This window comes from Chenopodium album, chromosome 2 (genome assembly GCF_948465745.1).
Source record: "Chenopodium album chromosome 2, dcCheAlbu1.1, whole genome shotgun sequence".
NCBI classification, from domain to species: domain Eukaryota; kingdom Viridiplantae; phylum Streptophyta; class Magnoliopsida; order Caryophyllales; family Amaranthaceae; genus Chenopodium; species Chenopodium album.
In genome coordinates, this window is record NC_137835.1 from 83,543,875 (window position 1) to 83,563,604 (window position 19,730).

The 19,730-nt window shown below is 36.7% G+C and overlaps 2 protein-coding genes across 4 annotated transcripts; one reads left to right on the top strand and one right to left on the bottom strand.

The window, feature by feature from the left end:
- The first annotated feature begins 520 nt into the window (after positions 1–520).
- Positions 521–7,533, top strand: LOC145604122 (peptidyl-prolyl cis-trans isomerase CYP63-like). 3 transcript variants are annotated; one of them, XM_081660079.1, is made up of 15 exons: positions 521–760; positions 2,342–2,440; positions 2,573–2,627; positions 3,325–3,413; positions 4,199–4,223; positions 4,340–4,378; positions 4,473–4,590; positions 4,684–4,844; positions 4,951–5,311; positions 5,426–5,502; positions 5,666–5,849; positions 6,013–6,354; positions 6,438–6,515; positions 6,660–7,096; positions 7,415–7,533. In XM_081660079.1, the coding sequence occupies exons 2-14, from the start codon at positions 2,363–2,365 to the stop codon at positions 7,057–7,059; spliced, it is 2,007 nt and encodes a 668-aa protein (XP_081516205.1). In that variant the 5' UTR covers positions 521–760; positions 2,342–2,362; the 3' UTR covers positions 7,060–7,096; positions 7,415–7,533. The 3 variants fall into 3 exon arrangements, with proteins under 3 accessions (XP_081516205.1, XP_081516200.1, XP_081516210.1); XM_081660074.1 differs by lacking the exon at positions 7,415–7,533 and having other exon boundaries at positions 6,660–7,284; XM_081660084.1 differs by lacking the exon at positions 7,415–7,533 and having other exon boundaries at positions 6,013–6,351; positions 6,660–7,284.
- A 6,551-nt stretch (positions 7,534–14,084) lies between these two features.
- On the bottom strand, positions 14,085–17,151 carry LOC145604140 (2-methyl-6-phytyl-1,4-hydroquinone methyltransferase, chloroplastic). The gene is made up of 4 exons (XM_081660092.1): positions 16,995–17,151; positions 16,294–16,887; positions 15,112–15,418; positions 14,085–14,462 (listed from the first exon to the last, which is right to left on the bottom strand). The coding sequence occupies exons 2-4, from the start codon at positions 16,863–16,865 to the stop codon at positions 14,307–14,309; spliced, it is 1,035 nt and encodes a 344-aa protein (XP_081516218.1). The 5' UTR covers positions 16,866–16,887; positions 16,995–17,151; the 3' UTR covers positions 14,085–14,306.
- Positions 17,152–19,730: the final 2,579 nt, after the last annotated feature.

A 19,730-nucleotide genomic window follows, 5' to 3' on the forward strand; every position in this document is an offset into this window, starting at 1 on the left:
TCGATCACCTATGGTTTTGAAGAGATCTCTATTTTATTGAGTTGGGTTGTATACTTAATAAACCATTTATTCCATCTATCCTTTCACATGCATGAACTCGGATACAAAGACCATGAGATAAGTAATTTGAAACATAAGTGTATAAGAATATCCGAAAAATGAAATTTTTATGTCCAAAATACAGGTGAGATAGTTGAGCCCCGCCTACTAAGTTACTCTTATTTTTTTCGATTTTAATCTTTAAGGCGAGAAAGTTAAAATCCGCCCCGCCGTGCCCTGTTGACATCCCTATTAGTAATTAAGAGCATTGCATAATAATAATAATAATAAAAGCATATACTGTATTTTTTATAAATAAATAAAGATAATGTAATTAAAGGCATATCAAGGAAACTCCGATAATTTAGTCTAAGTGTTTCTAACCATGAATATCTTACTAGGTTATTGTAGTGAAACTCTGATGAATTTATAGTAAATATTTCTAATGCCACAGCAAGCACCCGTAAATCCGTAATGTCTAACCCTCTAACCGTGGAAGATGCCCTAAGGGAGTGAAAAATCTAGGGGAAAAGGATATTTAGAAAGAAAAGAAAGTGCACATCCTAAGCAAATCTCTCTAAATTAAGTGGGAGCTAAGCAGCCTTCTCTCTATTTCTCTTCTCCTCATTTTTCACTCTCTTTATATGTGTTGATGTTTTCTTGCAGCGCATTCCCTGTTCTTCCCTGAAATCGAAGATAAACTCATTCTTTCCGATCAAAGGTAAACACACTTCAAAAAGTTATTCGGAGTTTTTTTTTATTTTATTTTATTTTTTTTATGCTCTTGCTTATAGTTTGCATGAATTGTTGAAAATTGTTTATTTATCTGTTTGCGTTCACCAAATGCAAATCTTGGAAGTGGGTATTTCATGCTATGAACTGTTGATTGCTTTACTTATCTGAATTTTTATCTTCAAAGATTATGAGTTGCTGGGGTTTAGGGTTTTAGGGATTTAGGGTTTTTTGGACCCAATGACTCTAAATTTGCGGATTATTGTCATAGTTTGTTAATGGGTATAGTCTATTTTCTTCGAAATTCCTCCCTTTCTTGATAATTGCCTCAATTAAGGGGTTTTGCTTTACAATTGTAACTTAAAGGTCAAATGGAGTTAAATTGGAGTTGAGAACAACTTTAAAGGTTCCTTTTTTTAGTTGTGTTTTAGTGGAGATTGATTGAATGTATGATGCTTTTTAGTGTATTGTTGAGACTTGGTAAAAGGGGTTGTTTTTCGAACAATGTTGAAGCTGGTACTCCTTTTTATATGCAACATCAAATGCCTATTCTTTGCGAGTCTTTTTTTAGTTCAGTCATGAGGTATTTTTTTGTTGGGTGATTCAGCTAGACAATGGCTAATGCATAAGCTCAATTCGTTATTAAGCGACGTGTCGTCCTCGATATGATCTGAACTTCTAACTCTTCCACATTCTTACATCAACTTCTAGGAAATGTACTGTCCTTGTTCTTCAGAGTAGTTCAGATGTAGCCATTCTAAACTGTACTGAGACCTAACACTGATAAATCTTGGGCTTTCTTAAAGTGCATGAAGGAGGAATAGAAGTAAGCTTGATTGTACCTATTTGGTAAAGGCCTGATTTTTGTCATAACTTTATATAGTAGTATGCTTCTGGTTCTTCACCAACTGATGTTACGGATGCTTAGTAGTTAGTAAAATCTGCACTTCATGATAATCATCCTTCAACCTGCAAGTCTAGAGATATGAGATTTGTTGCATATTATCTTGGAAAAATAAAACAGGATCAAACTCAATTTGATAGAAAATGGATGCATGGTGGTTGTTTCTGGCAATCTCAGTTGGTTTAACCCAGCCCCTGTCCAGTGGACATTTTGTGAAGGATATGACATGCTACCAGTGCTTATATGCAAATGCTGGGTCCAGTACATTAGACATGCTACCTGTGCATATATGCCAATGCTGGGACCAGTGCATAAAGGGAGCACTATCTGGCTAGACAAGCAACTTAATGCTGAGACTGTAAGCCTGTTAGGTTAATGTGCCCATGTAGGTAGTTAGATATGGCCTGTATTTTTTCTATTGTGTTTATAATCTGAAATTGTTTGGCAACATATGCTAGCTATTAGCTTTCATTTTGTTGAAGTGTATGCTTCACTGCTTTTACATTCTAATTGCTTCAAAGTCTATGATCACAGAAAGTGGTAATGTATTTGTGCTGTTGGATAAAGTTCTTATCTTGTAAAAGTTGGAGATTGTTGATGACTAGCTTCTGACTCTGTTGAATATCTTGATAATAACACTATATCTTTAATGAACTGCCTTTTTAGGTTCTGCTGTATTAAGGGGATATGTCCAAGAAAAAAAACCCTCAAGTGTTTTTAGATGTATCAATTGATGGGGATCCTGTCCAAAGAATTGTTATTGAGGTAATTTGAATATAACTACTCCTGTTTCTAATATTGTGCATATGTAGGGTTTTTGTGGTATAGGCATTCTTATTTTCTATATGTAGATATCTGTTGTATGTAATTTTGTTAACATGTGGCTATGACCTGCAGCTTTATGCAGATGTTGTTCCTAAAACTGCAGAAAATTTCCGAGCACTCTGCACAGGTCTTTTTCTTTCCAAAACCTTTATTTTAGGGTACTTGCAATTAGTCTTTCCACTAGGTTACTCGTGCAATGCACGAAAATGTTTGCAAAAATTATGTGTCACGAGAAATTTTAACTCCTCATGTATAGTAATCATAATGAAAATTTTACAAATTAAAGACATAGCCTTTAATTGTATCGATAGGGGCTTCCTCGAACTATCCGGAGCTTACTATAGAGCCATAAAGAAGCTTCTGCTGATTTTTTTTAAAATGCTTTTATTTTAAACCGAAAGGTAATTCATATTAAAATACTTTTTACAAGTAAAGGTTATGAAATAGCTTAGCTCATTATGAAAATGATAAAAGGGATAAACTTGATATAAATGAAGGTAAATTCATAAAAACACTACGTATATATACGAAGTATAAAGTAAGAAAATTTAAATATGGAAGTTTTTGGGAAATTTTGCAATCTTGCAATAAACGTGCATGGAAAAGTATAGAATCATTAGTGTATTTTGGAAGATTAAAATAGATTATAAAATAATTTAGATGGGAAAAGAAGACTTAAGGAGAAACTTCTATGTGGATAATGGTTTGGTTGGTTTCAACTTTTTTTCCCTATCGAAGATATTTTACCGGGCATCCTTTCTGTCTTATATTATAATTGCAATAAGCTAATGACAACATACCTGTGTATGGTTTTACTGTTTCAGGCGAAAAAGGTGTGGGAGCTACTACAGGGAAACCATTGCACTTCAAGGGATCAAATTTCCACCGCATAATCAAAGGATTTATGGCCCAAGTACTGCCTAAATTTTTGCTGTTTCCTTTGTGATTTCTCAATGGATGTGCATTAAACTTTCTGAGAAGCTTCATGTCTTTGTAGTTGTGTGCAATATTGCCTTTGGCTTCTCTTTCCTACATGTAATTCTAGTGAACTATCTCAGCAATTTTACATCAGTTGTGGTTTTTGTTTTCTAAGCAATTTTGCATCAGTTGTGGTTTTTGTTTTCTAACTGTTTGTGTGAGTTGTTGGTTTTCCTTAGAATTATTAGCTATAACATAGGAGCTGGAGCACATCAAACTGGCTAGTATATCCGCTCCTTCGTATTATTGTTTTGAATAACATAATTAGTTATGATAATTTGGGATTTAAGAACTCCATGCCATGAGCTGGCTGGTACTTCCAAGATAGTGAGCTTTGTTTTTAGTAGGATGATTATTATTGCATAATATGCTTGTCAACAGTGTAGCAGAGGGTGTATGTTCTTGTTTCCCACCCTTTATATCTTCCCTCCTTTTTCTTATATATAATAAACATATGTTCCCAATGTCTAGGGTTGATGATATGAGAGTATTTTTATTATTATTTTTATATCAACAATGGGATGTATGCATTCCTTTGGTAGTTACTGAATAAGGCCTGTTTTGAATGTAATCTGTGATTATCTGTCACACCCATGCATGTGATATATTTATCTGAGTTTCCATCTTTCCAATTTCTTGTTGTTGGTTCCTGATTGCTTATGCATTGTCCTTTAAATAATTAATATCACCGAAACTCTGACAATTTTGCATATTGTACAGGGGGGTGATTTTTCAAAGGGAGATGGTATGGTCCAAATACTTCTGTTGATCCCTTTGCCTTAATATTTTATTAATGCAGATTTCTGTTTAACTTATATGTTTATGCCCAGATGTAAGGAACAAAATTTTACTGATTTGCAGGCACTGGTGGAGAAAGTATCTATGGTGGCAAGTTTGCAGGTACCACTCACAAGTGCATATTGCTGGTGGTTGCCTTTGGCCTTGGTTATATAATTTTTTTTATTTTTTATTTATTTATTATTTTTTTTGACAGATGAGAATTTCAAATTGGAGCATAGTGAACCTGGACTTCTCTCTATGGCAAATTGTGGTCGTGATACCAATGGATCCCAGTTTTTTATAACCTTCAAGCGTACACCTCATCTTGATGGGTATATGCGAATCTTTGCTATTTTTTCTTCAAACTTTAACTATGTGTACACCTACATTCGAATTTGATGAACGTTTGACCTATTGCATGGCAGGAAGCATGTTATATTTGGAAAGGTTGTGGAGGGAATGGATGTTGTGAAGAAAATGGAACAGTTTGGAACTTCTGATGGGCGGCCTATTGAGCAAGTCAAAATAGTTGATTGTGGTGAAGTTTCCTCTGGTAAAAAAGAAACTGCAGTTAGGACTGAGAAAGGTGAGGTTAGAAATGTGTTAACATGGGATCTAGTGTAAGTAGTGTTAGGCTGTATACTTCATACGCTGTAGCTTCCCTTGGTGCTGATTATGGCTTTCTTTTTTAGGTAAAGCTAAAAAAATGAAAAAGCTTCCAAGTTCTGATGATAGTTCAGATGGAAAAGCTAGAGGACGACGTAAGAGATCTCCAAAAGACAGGAGGAGAAAGAAGAGGAAATATTCTTCATCTGACTCATATAGTAGCTCGTCATCTGATCAATCTGATTCAGATTCCGATTCCTACACTTCAGACTCAGATTCTGGTTCAGAATCGGATGCCTCCTTATCTGACTCCAGCTCATCCAGTGATGATAGGCGCCGGAAGAGAAAGAGATCTTCAAAAGGCCCTAAGCGGGTGCAGAAAAAGAGTAGGGGGAGCAGCAAGAAAAGTCGACGTAATGGGAAGAAATCTAGACGAAAGTCTAAACGGTGCGTATATGATAAGACCTCTCTCATATCTTCTGTTAGTTACCTTGCATTATGATGTTCTACTCCATATTATTACCTTGCATTATGATGTTCTACTCTCCATATCTGATGCAGGAGTTCTGAAAGCTCCAGTGACAGTGAAACGACTAGTGGCTCTGAGGAAGAAAAGTCTAGACATCGCAATTCTTCAAGTAAGATGATGTGCTGTCTGAATATCTTCTGCTTCTGCATTCGATTTCTTGCCATAAGTTACATATGATTGAACTTTTGCAGTTTTTTTATTTTAGGGTTTATGAATTTCAAAGTATGTATTAGTTTATATTATTTTCAAGTTTTTGCTTGTTGATGTTCCAGAGTTGAAGAAGAAATCTTCCATATCTATTGAGGAACAGCAACAAAAGGTTCATGCGCAGAAAGCAGAGGTGGAGAGTGAATTTTCTCGAAGGACTGAACGTATTTCAAACAGTGAAAATGGTAGGGAAATGAAGTCTGAGAAAGTTAAAGAGTCATCCTATGATGGAAGCAGAGAGAAACCTAGGTTTGTCACTGAATAACCTCTTGCTTGCATAGCTCCACTTTGTTTGGAAAGTTTTTGTAGATTTATGCTTGGATATATACATTGTCGAATGGGGCTGATAATTTCTCATTTTGTGAAGTGTACTTATTATATGATAATTTTGCTGTCGGAATACTCTTATCAGGTCCCAGTCTAGTAGTCCAAAGAATATTCAAGGAATCAGCCCAAGGCGTGACACTAGTTTAAGCCCCTATAAAGGGCATGATGGGAGTCCTGAACCACAGCATGAGAATAAAGTTCCTGCTGAGGAGCCTGTTTTGCCTCCTGCTTCTGCTCAGAGTCAAGAAGTGTCAAAATCTATGCCTGAAAATGATAATGGTGAACCTAAGCGCGTTAGAAAGGGACGAGGATTCACTGAGAAATTCGCCTTTGCACGCCGATACAGAACCCCTTCTCCAGAGCGCTCACCTCGTAGGCCATTCAATTATGGTGGTAGGAATTATTATGACAGGAACCGTGATAATAGGTAAGTGTGTTGGTTACATACTGCTTCTGAGCTTGAATAGAAGGGTAGACTACCTCATAGCTAACCGTTCCTTGTCTGCACAGGTTTTCGAGCTACAGAGGTGGATCAGATCGTTCACCTCGCCGTCGTTACAGGAGCCCTCCAAGAAGAAGATCCCCTAGGTTCTCTCTCTCTCTCTCTCTCTCTCTAGTAACTTAGCTTTATAGTACGAGTTTAAACGACAATTTATGTTCCTGTTTATAGGTGTCTGTTTTTTTAAGGCATTGATAACTGATTTGGCATGACCCAATGTAATTTTGATTCAGGAGGAGTCGAAGTCCTTCCCACAGTCCAAATGACACACGTGGACCCAGGCGGAATCGGAGCCGGAGTCCAGCACATGGTTCCAGTCTAAGGCGGGATAGGAGCCGGAGTCCAGTTCGTGGTTCCAGTCCAAGGGAGAGACGCCCAGAAATCAGTGATAGGCTAAGATCTCGTCTTGGCCCCCGAGCAGATAATCGACGTTCTCCAGTAAAAGCAAGATCAAGATCTAGGTCAAGGTCCAGGGGACGCAGCTCATCCCGTTCAAGCTCACCCAATGTTGGTTCACTTAAGCGCCGGAAGAGAGGGTCTGCATCTCCTACCAAATCAACCTCAAGCTCACCTGTCGGGCAGACAGGTCTGGTAGCCTATGGAGATGCTAGCCCTGATGCTGCATCAACGTAGATATATGCTACGGAAACTATGTATCGCACGTTAAATTGTAAGTTGAAATTTGGGGAACTTGGTTTACGTGGCACTTTTGATACTCTGCCTTGGTTCAAATTTTAGCATGTTTCTGGTGGTTTTTCAGGCTTTGGCCATTTAGACGTAGCATCTGCATCATTCTTAAATCTTCGCTCCTTGCAACTTTTTTTTTTATTTTTAAATTTCAATCATGTTAGGCGAGGAGATGTAGGATACAGTTTAGAACTTAGTAATGGGATTAGGTCTCGAGTCTTGATCCTCTGGGGTGAGAATTTAGTGTCTGTTTCCAAAACTGATTTTTCTAATGCATGACACTGAGTTTTTCCTGCCTCAGGTATGTGTATGTGTTTTACTTGTATCGTCCTCGGCTTAATTCAAGGCTCCCATACTAATTTAATGATGCTTGATTCAGGAACTATGGTAACTAAGGTAAATTTTGACGTCAATGACAACTGTGTTGCTACTTGCTATCTTATTTGACCAACACCGTTAGGGGGGATCTAGGTAGCTCACGGTTGTGCTTACCAAGAAAAGACCTGATTACTTTCTTGCCCTGTCAAATTAACCTTTAACGTACATGTCTCCCTTCCATAAATTCAAGGCGACGTCAACTTTTACATGACTGAGTCACAAAATCATGAAAATGACCCGATTTCGTATATTATAAGCCTTTAAATTTAGCACTTGACAAACATTTTTAAACTGGGAAAAATTAGGTTTGTGGTGCTTTCTAATAAGGTTCCCAAACTCGGAGTCTAACTTGGTACCTAGAGCTATCAAAAGTTGACCCGATTCGAAATACCGACTCAAACTTGATTATTAACCGACCCATCTGAACCCGAAAAAATGGTGACCCAAACCGATCTAAACCAACCTTAGACCCGAGTATGTGAGACCCGAACCCGAACATAAACTGACCTGAAGATGACCCGACCCGAATGCAACCCGTAAATTATTGACCTGAACCGAACCTGACTTGAACCGAAATTGACCCAAACTCGTTATAACCCGGGATTTTACCCGACTTGTTACTAACCTGATCGGAATTCAACCTGACTCATTCCTAACCCGACCTAATTTTAACCCAACCTGTTACAAACTCGACCCGAAATCAACCCGACTTATTATTGACCTGACCCAAATTCAACCCGACATGTTATTAACCCGACCCGAATTTTACCAGACCTATTACTAACCCGACCCAAAAATTCAACCCGATCTGTTACTAACCCGACTTGAAATCAACACGACTTGTTATTATTGACCCGACCTAAATTCAACCCAAATTGTTCCTAACCTGATTTCAAATCACCTTAAATGCAATTTAGACCACCTTATCATTATTGATCAAAGCATTTTTGCTAAGGAGACCAAGTCGGTCCAGGCCAGCAAAAGAAAGGAGTATAATCCTCAAATTTAAGTGTTAAATATAGTATATATTTGTGGTATGGTCAAAGGGATAATTATCTTCCTAAATTATAAACTATAGTTCCCTAGTATATTGATATATTCTAGTCAAAGGAAATAATTAGCTTGATAAAAATGATAATTATCTATTTATAGTTAGTTGAATCCGAATATGACTTGACTTGGAAATGACCTGACCTGATTGTAACCTGCAAATTATTGACTTGAACATAATCAGACTTGACTCCGAGAATGACCCGACTTGGAAATGACCCAACCTGATTATAACCCACAAATTATTGACTTGAACCGAACCCGACTTGAACCCGAGAATGACCCGACTTGAAAATGACCCAACCTGATTATAACACACAAATTATTGACTTGAACCAAACTCGACTCAAACCCGAGAATGACCCGACCTGATTCTAACCCGCAAATTATTGACTTGAACTGTACCCGACTCGAATCCGAGAATTACCCTAATCCGTTTTAACTCGTGAAAACCCGAATTAAACCCGACCTGTTGTTCACCCGACCCAAACCCGATAAGAAGTATAACCCGACGTGACCCGACCCACATAGGTTATGGAATTAATCTGAATTGACCCCGGGCCGAGTTGATCCGGCCCACTCTTACCGACCCAAACCCGAACCGTTTACCCGAATTGACTACTCTATCTGAAACCTCCAAAATTTCTCAAAAAGCGTGGATATTAGCCTTCAATTTTGGAATTTTTTGACTTTTTTTTACCCGGAAATAAAAATTGTCGAAATGTTTACCATGGTCCCTAATACCCCCGGGAAGTCCAATTGGCTAGTTGGAATCATCCAATTTGCCTTTAGACGACCAATTTACCGGTTTATAACTTGCACTGATTTCATTAACTCAAGCTTACCACGAACAATTATAACATATAACATGGATCCAAACGACATTATATGACTTCGAAATATATCCCCTAAAATCTCAATGCTTTTCGACACCGGGCCTCGAAACATTCAAAATTTCTCAAAAAGCGTGGATATTAGTCTTTAGTTTTGGAATTTATTGTGTTATAAACTCTTACTTGTTGTAAATTGTTATTATTATGGATGTCCATTATGGTGTATAACCCCCCCCCCCCCATCTTTATGACTCCCATTGTAACCCCTTTACTTTTTTCGACCGGATAAAAAAATTGCCAAAATGTTTGTCATGGTCCCAAATAACCTCCGGGGGTCCAATTAGGTTGGTGGAACCGTTCAATTTGCCTTTAAACGACCAATTTATCGGTTTATAATTTACACCGATTTCATTAATTCAAGCCTACCACGAACATTTATGGCAATAAATAATGATCATATATAGTTCCAAACGACATTATAAAACCCCGAGATGTATTCCCTAAAATTTCAAGACTTTTCGATACTGGGCCCCGAAGATTCCAAAGATTCTCAAAAAGCGTGGATATAGCTTTTAATTTTTTAATATTTTGACTTTTTTCGCCCAAAAATTAAAATTACCGAAATATTTACCATGGTCTCTAATACCCACCGAGAGTCCAATTGGGTGGTAAAACCATCCAATTTGCCTTTAAACAGCAAATTTACTAGTTTACAACTTGCGCCTATTTCATTAACTCAAGCCTACCACAAACATTTATGACAACATATAATGATCATATATAGTTCCAAACGGCATTATATGCATGACCCCGAGATGTATCCCCTAAAATCTAAAGGCTTTTCGACGCAAGGTCCCGAAACCTCCAAAATTTCTCAAAAAACGTGGATATTAGCCTTCAATTTTGGAATTTTTTTACTTTTCTTCGCCCGGAAATAAAAATGCCGAAATGTTTACCATGGTCCCGAATACCCTCTGGGAGTCCAATTGGGTGGATGGAATCATCCGATTTGTCTTTAAACGACCAATTTACCTATTTACAACTTGCACCGATTTCATTAATTCAAGCCTAGAACGAACATTTATGACAGCATATATTGATCATATATGGTTCCAAACGACATTATATGACCCTGAGATGTATCTCCTAAAATCTCAAGACTTTTCGACACCTGACCCCGGAACCTCCAAAATTTCTTAAAAAACGTAGATATTAGCCTTCAATTTTGGAATTTTTTTTTGACTTTTTTCAAGCAGAAATAAAATTTGCTGAAATGTTTACCATGGTTCCTAATACCCTCCGAGAGTCCAATTGGGTGGGTGGAACCATTCAATTTGCCTTTAAATGACCAATTTACCGGTTTACAACTTGCACCGATTTCATCAACTCAAGCCTACCACGAACCTTTATGACAACATATAACGATCATTTATGGTTCCAAACAGCATTATATGACCCTGAGATGTATCCCTTAAAATCTCATTTCTTTTCCACACCAGCCCCGAAACCTTCGAAATTTATTAAAAAGCATGGATATTACCTTATATTTTGGAATTTTTTTTTTTTTTTTGCCCTGAAATAAAAATTGCCGAAATGTTTACCATGGTCCCTAATACCCTGGGAGACCAATTGGGTGGGTGGAACCATCCAATTTGCCTTTAAACGGTCAATTTACCGGTTTACAACTTGCACCAATTTAATTAACACAAACATACTACGAACATTTATGACTACGTATAATGATCATATATGGTTCCAAACGGCATTATATGACCCCGAGATGTATCCCCTAAAATCTCAAAAAATTTCGACACCGGGCCTCGAAACAACCCAAATTTCTCAAAAAGCGTGGATATTAGCCTTCAATTTTGGAATTTTTTTACCTTTTTCCGCCAAAAAATAAAAATTTCCGAAATGTTTACTTTCTTCCCTAATACCCTCCGAGAGTCCAATTGGGTGAATGGAACCATTCTATTTTTCCTTTAAACGGCCAATTTACCGGTTTACAACTTGCACCGATTAAATTAACTCAAGCCTACTACGAACATTTATGACAACATATAATGATCATATATGGCTCCAAACGACATTATATGACTCCTAGATGTATCCCCTAAAATCTCAAGCCTTTTCGATACCGGGCCCAAAACCTCCAAAATTTCTCAAAAAGTGTGGATATTAGCCTTCAATTTTGGATTTTTTTGACTTTTTTCGTCCGGCAATAAAAATTGCCGAAATTTTTACCATGGTCCCTAATGCCCACCGAGAGTCCAATTGGGTAGATGGAACCATCTAATTTGCCTTTAAACGACCAATTTACCGATTTATAACTTGAACCGATTTCATTAACTCGAGTCTACCACGAACATGTATGAAAACATATAATGATCATTTATGGTTCCAAACAGCATTATATGACCCTGAGATGTATCTCCTAAAATCTCATTTCCTTTCGACACCGAACCTCGAAACCTTCGAAATTTCTAAAAAAACGTGGGTATTAGACTTCAATTTTTGAATATTTTGACTTTTTTCGCACGAAAAAAAAATTGTTGAAATGTTTACATGGTGCCTAATAGTCTAATACCCATCGGGAGTGAAATTGGGTGGATGAAACCAACCAATTTACCTTTTAACGACAAATTTACCAGTTTACAACTTGCACCGATTTCATTAACTCAAGCCTACCACGAACATTTATGATAATAAATAATGATCATATATGGTTCCAAACTACATTATATGACCCCGAGACGTATTTCCTAGAATTTCAAGAACTTAAGACACCGGGCCTAAAGACTCCATATTTCTTAAAAAGCGTGGATATTCGCCTTCATTTTAGGAATTTTTTGACTTTTTATCGCCCGAAATAAAAATTGCCGAAATGATTACCATGCTCCATAATACTCTCCCGGAGTCCAATTGGGTAGGTGGAACCATCCAAATTGCCTTTAAACGACCAATTTATCGATTTACAACTTGCACCGATTTCATTAATTCAAACCTACCACGAACATTTATGACAACATATAATGATAATATATGGTTCCAGACGGCATTGTATGACCCTGAGATATATACCCTAAAATCTTAAGGCTTTTCGATAACGGGCACCCGAAACCTCCAAAATTAGCCTTTGATTTTGGAATTTTTTTTTACTTTTTTTCGCCTGAAAATGAAAATTGATTAAATATTTACCATGGTCCCTAATACCCTTCGGGAGTCCAATTGGTTGGGTGGAACCATTCAATTTGCCTTTAAACGGCCAATTTACGAGTTTACAACTTGCACCGATTTCATTAACTCAAGCCTACCGCGAATGTTTATGATAACATATAATGATCATATATGGTTCCAAACATCATTATATGACCCTAATTTATCCCCTAAAATCTAAAGGATTTCGATACTAGGCCTCGAAACCTCCAAAATTTCTCCAAAAACATGTACATTACCTTAAATTTTAGAATTTTTTGACCTTTTTTTGCCTGTAAATAAAAATTTCCGAAATATTTACCATGGTCCCTAATACCCTTCAGGAGTCCAATTGGGTGGGTGGAACCATCCAATTTGTCTTTAAACGACTAATTTACCGGTTTACAACTTGCAGCGATTTCATTAATTCAAGCCTACCACGAACATTTATGACAACAAATAATAATTATATTGGTTCCAAACGGCATTATATGACCTAGAGATGTATTCCCTAAAATCTCAAAGACTCTCGACACCAGGCCCCAAAACCTCAAAAAATTCTCAATAAGCGTGAATCTGAGAATGACCCAAAGTTGGAAATGACCCAACCTGATTATAACCCGCATATTGTTGACTTGAACTGAACCCGACTTGAACCCGAGAATGACCTGACTTGAAAATGACTCGACCTGATTATAATCTGCAAATTATTGACTAGAACCGAACCTGACTTAAACCCAAGAATGATCCGACCTGATTCTAACCTGCAAATTATTGACTTGACCCGAACCTGAGAATTACCCTAACCCGTTTTAACCCGACCTATTGTTCACCCGACCCGAATGTAACCTGACCTAAACCCGACCCAAACCCGATAAGAAGTATGGCCCGACTTAAGCATGACCCAACCCAAACCCGACCCGTATCGGTTATGAAATTAATCTGAATTGATCCAACCCGACCATGTACTGTAATTTTTACCTTGGATCACCCTCCCCTCGTAATTATGGCTTAAGATGCATAGGCCTTGCCTTGCTTGGCCCTAAGGCCATGACGTACCTTGGTAGGGCAGCAGCAAATCAGACATATTAGAGTTTCTGTTCGGTTGCTACCATGCACGTAGCAGCTATGTCAGTGGAGCTCGAGATTACTCAAATAACAGTGAATCTTAGTCTCATTTGTCATTTACATCTCCCGTCCTTGAATAGTTTTCTTTGTTAGTATCCTCTTTTTGAGCAAACTCTTTACCTTGGACTAGCAACAATTTCTCTTTCCTATTTTATAGGTCACGAGTTCTAAGACATAACTTGAGAGTTGGCCGAATTGTTTTGGCGGTATTACACCAATCACCAAAAGATAGACCTGACCTGTTTTCTAATATACCCCTCTTAATTTGAAGGCTTATAAAAAAAGAACATATACCATAGCCAAGCCTTCATTCGTAAACATGATTATTACGGTTATTTCTTCCTAGTACATATGCAAATTTGAGTTGTTGCTCTAATACTGGACATATGAGCTGAAAATGGTACTAAAATAAATCAAGTGCATAGTTTTCCGGCTAACTACTTCAAAATGCAATAAGACTTCTCAAATAGTTTTTGATTCTCTAATTACATACTACCAAGTACCAACAAGATCTACATAATTATTAAAATGTTGAAGATTTGAAAACAACCTTGCTCATGAGCAGCTCTTCATGTTTGAACTTGCAAGCCCCTTGCTCTCTCATATCCTTTATAGTGGTAGTCCCTTTGGAACAATTTTGTCTTTGATCCACATGTAAATAGGAACCAGTAAATAGTATGTCGATGCCAAAACTCCAAGGATGAATCGGTAGAGAAATATATGCAGAGGCACTGGTTTTTGGACATCCTCAGCTTTCGGACCAAGCTGCATCACATACACATTTTTAAATGAGAATCAAGATTAAGAGAATGAAACTCTAAACTGTACCAGTACCAAAGTATTGCATAATACAGTACATAATAATAGATCTTGTTTCAAATCTTCGATCTGGTGGCAAAAAGAAGGTGGTGGAGGTGTAAAGAGGGGGTGTGCTATTGTGTAAGATCACCTCTTATGGTGCATACGATCATATTTCCTCAATCAGGGAGCAAAATAGATCATACACTCATACACGAAATCTCTGGTCTACAAGTGAAGCACCCTCAAACATATTTCCTCAAAAATTGAAATGCAAATTTCCCCCAAAATGATTTGGGATCAGCAAGCATGAATCGTGGATTGCAACCAACAAAAGTAAAAATCAAAATAGAACAAGAGATTCATCGGTTCTCCAAATCAAATGATCAAATCAGAACAAGTACTGAGATGAACACACATCAGTTTTCCAGTGACTGTACTCTTGTTTATACTTTATACTCATAAGTGTAACAGAGAAAGAATAGGCAACAATTAATTGCATCCAAAGTAACAATCAAAGTTAATATAAAAACAAAAAATCTTTAAGAGACAAGCATCCTTCTACCCTAGCTCAATCAACATAGATATCATATGCAAGTATAGAAAGACTAAATACCTGCAAGGGAGAATCTCCAGAGGCAGGTTTTACACCTGTTACAGAGCACCCCATGATGAGGCCATGGCGCCGAACCCCACGGTACCACTTAGGGCCAATCCTTTTCAGTTGAACATCCTTGAAACCTGCTTTCTCAAACCATTCAATATACTCTTCCTCCTTTGGGAAGAGCATCCAGACATCTGCAAAGAAGCGAGATAGCCAAAATGTTGGATAAACAGGACCGATCAAACAAGCTTTCCCTCCCAATTTCAGCACCCTGTATGCTTCCCTTATGCCCCGTTGTGGATCAGGCCAGTACTCAATGCTGTGATCATTTTATCAAAACAAAGCACAAAAATTAACTCATGCTATACGCCTATAGGGTACCCACCACATACATATGTATATTCTTTAACAATACAAGCAAATTACTAAACAAACAATACCGGCATACAAGATGAAACTTCTTATGCACTTTCAAAATTCAATGATTTCAGTATGTCTCACCAATGCATGTCCAAAACCTTTTCACCCCTTTTATGAACACATAATTCAAATCCACATCATACATCAATTCAGTAGAAATTAACAGTTGAGACAAACGAAAAAATAATACCCAAAAGACACAAACAGGCACACAACCTCTTAAGGCTTTAGCACCTCCAACTCTCCAAGTCTTGTTCATGTCTTGCCAATGCATATTTCTTATACTTGTAATAATTATGTAATGATTCCGCATTATATACAAATACATGACAGAGTACTGGCTCAACACCCTATAAAAGCATTGTCCACAAAATCGGTCAAGAACTTTCCAAATTTTCTCAATTCACACAACGAGAAAATACCAGTTCATCACCTTGATAAACAAACCTCACATAACATTATCACTTTATATAAACCTTTTTCATGATCCAAAAGTTATATGCTACGTAGCATCTTAAAGTGATAATAAGATCTCAACAAGCAAGCTTTCTAGGTCACATGCACATCAATTTTGCAGAAATCATACCACACATTGTTAACATCACACTATAATCAACAAATACATACTACCACACATTGTTAAAATCACAACTATAATCAACAATTACATAACTCAATAAAAATGCACATCAATTCCTACCAAAGCATGCATATATTACAAGAAACTGAAAAAATTGAACCAACATATATATAACTAAATGTAAAGTTATATACCTTCCAGCAGAAACATATCTATCAGCATAATCAGTAGGAAAAGGGAGATCCTCAGCATCACCCTCAATGATCTTACACTCCTTCAAAGGCTCTTTCTCTTTGGCTTTTGCCAATTGATGGGGTGATTGATCCAAAATGGTGACATTCTTAGCATCAACATGCTTAACAATACCTAAAGTAGTGAACCCAGTTCCACCCCCAACATCAACAACCAACATATTCCTGTTATTCAAATCTGCTGGTTCTAAAGCTTCATCCCTCATATCCTCTGTCCAATGGGGAGGATTCACAATGTTATCATACACAATTGACAGGAATCTGTAGAACCAAAATGCCTCTTTTTTGTTCTGTATAAATCTGGGTTGTGAAGCAGGCCTTGAAGAGGCTGAAAGACTGCATTTTGGGGTTAAAGTTAGGGTTTTGGACCTTAAATTCCTGGAATTTGGGGGTAAACTCAATCTGGGTAATTGGTATTTCCCATTAAAATCAGACCCAGAAAATCCCAATCTATTTGGGGTTGTTCCACTGATTAGGGCAAGTTTATCAACCCCATTTAACATTGAACAAGCCATGATTGAAATGAAACAAAAATCACTACAAAAACAAAAAAAAAAACCCAGAAACAAAATTCAGATTAAATCATCAAAGAATGACATAAATGAATGCATGAGCAAATTAGAGAGAGAAAAGAGTGAACTTACAAACAAAATAAGAAGACAAGGAGGAGAGAGAAAGAGGGAGAGCACTAAATTAGCACCATAGATACTGTTTTATGGACTGAAATGATGCAGAGTGGCCCTCTCGTTCTATCACTATGTGGGTGTACTTGTGATAGCCAGTATTTTGCTCGAGTAATCCGCCAACTATATTAATCCACTAATCAACCGACTTACTGTATTATGTGATAAATGTCAAATTAGTGATTCATTTTAATTAATGTGATTGACATTGTCATGTTCTAAAAAAAACAGTCTTTTAGAGTCTACAGACTCTACACTACTGGTTGATCGTTGATAACTTGATACACCCTTTGTCTCTTTGTTAGGACACCCTCGTCTGTGGTAGGTGGGAACGTTTTCGGACTTTAATACTCTCTTTATTTTTATTTAAGTGTTACATCTTGATTTATCATGTATGCTAATTTAGAATTTTAAATAATACGGAGTAATTTTTTTAATTATCAATAAATATGGAGTGTAAATTATAACAATTGAATGTTTATAAATTGTTAATTGAACCGATAATAAAATTATTTATTCATTAAGTATAAATTAGGAGTATAAAATAAAAGTGATATTTGGATAGAATATTAAAATAATTCTAACAAGTCCGACCAAGTTTAATCTTATGTATAAAACTCCGATTGAGGTCAAAGTAGTACATGTGTATAGTATAAAATTTAAATTGATGCAATTATTTTGAAATGGAGAGAATATGATGCAACTAAACCTATCAATTTCAGGACCCGACCCAAACACAAATCCGAGTTAATGACAGAGCATGACCCGACTCAAACAACCCGAAATCAATCCAATTTGACTTATTTATCATATTTTGTAATAATTCAGAAATTTCAATCAACCCAAAATGGTGAAATATAACCCGACCCGTTGACCAAAAATGAAAGGTCTAGATTACTAACTAATTTTACGCTCAAATACAAACCCGTTGTGGGCTAAATCGATAATGTGGTCGATAGATAGATGTCATTACGTGGCCTGATAATTTATTGGGCCTACATTGATAGGCCAACTCTTCCTATGAAGCCAATTGGGCCATTGTTTTCAGGTTGGACAATGAGGCCTTTGACTCCATTTCATTTCATCTACTGGGCCATCCGTATTTAGCCTATATTGGTGAAGATGAACATTATGTCTCATGATTTCTCTTGCTAAATCCAACATTTGATAGCTCAAGGGGTTAGAACTTCCCTCCCGATTCCAAGAAAAACCTGGTATCGATTCTCACCCCCACTCTTGTGGCTCTTTAAACAGAAAAGGCCATTTGGTGAACATGTAAATAAAGACCTTCCATCTTAGATTAATGAAGGCTTTTTTAAAAAAAATAACAATAAAAATACCAGACATTATTAATGTTGCTAATTTTCTTTTATGAATGAAACATTACCATATACAAAAATCATTATCGACCAGTGGCGATTTCAGGAATTGCTCATTATGCGTTCGGACTCTCCAAACTAATATAGCGATATCAAATGTCATAATTAAAATAAAATTTGCATTTGTTAATTTGGGTGTGCACAATACATGTCAATTACAACAACAACAACAAAAAACTTAAACTAAACTACAATTGAACTCGACTTTATACGAATTTTGCAATTTTAACACACGTCCTTTCCAAAAATACTTTAAGTTTTTCATATCCAAACTGTAAAACACAATGATAGAATATATATATATATATGTATTAACATTCTACTTTCTACTTCACGGATTTTGAATTCACAGTTTCACAATTCACATCATTTATCCAATTATTAATTTACTCCAACTAATTAACAATTGTACAAATCCATCAAGCATTCACAACTTCAGTTATCGGATAATTAACAATATAAATAACAAATTTTGAGATTAATTAAAAATTTGAAACTTAAAAAAAAAGTGCAAGGTTAGTGGGATTCGAACCCAAACCTTTCCTCTGAAATATAAAGAGATAATCAATAGTCCAAACATTCTCTCGTGAAAATAAATGCATAGTTTAATATTTAACCCTTGTTTTGATTAATTTTCTGTAAAAAAAATAAAGAAGTGCGGTTAGTGGGTTTCGAACCCATACCATTTCTTTAGAAAGAGAAGCGCCAACCAGTAGTCCGCGCATTGTCTAACATAAGCACTTGCATAGTTTAATATTTATCCCTTGTTTTGATTATTTTTGTAAAATAAAAAACCTATCAGTTTTTTTTCGGATCCAGTATGGGTTCAGCTAAACCCACTGAACCCATGCTGGAATCACCACTGTTATCGACGCGTTCATTTTAGTGAATTTGAATGAAGATTTTTTTTTTTTATGAGGGAGAATGAAGAACTTATGTTACTGTTGACTTATGTTAATATTTTACATCCTCTTTTCCTTGAGAGTATGTATGTATTATTGTAGACTTGTAGATGTCTAGATAATATATGATGGGCACGACTATCTTATTAAAGTTGTCAATTCGGGTAAACGGGTCAGGTTTGGGCTGGATAAGAGTGGGTCGGGTTTGGGTTGGGTAAGAGTGGGTCGGGTCAACTCAAATTAATTCCATAACCTATGCGGATCGGGTTTGGGTTGGGTCATGCTTAAGTCGGGTTAATAACAATTCGGGTTACATTCGGGTCAGGTGAACAATAGGTCGAGTTTAATTTGGGTTTTGAAAGGTTAAAACGGGTTAGGGTAATTCTCGGGTTCAGGCCGGGTTCGTTTCAAGTCAA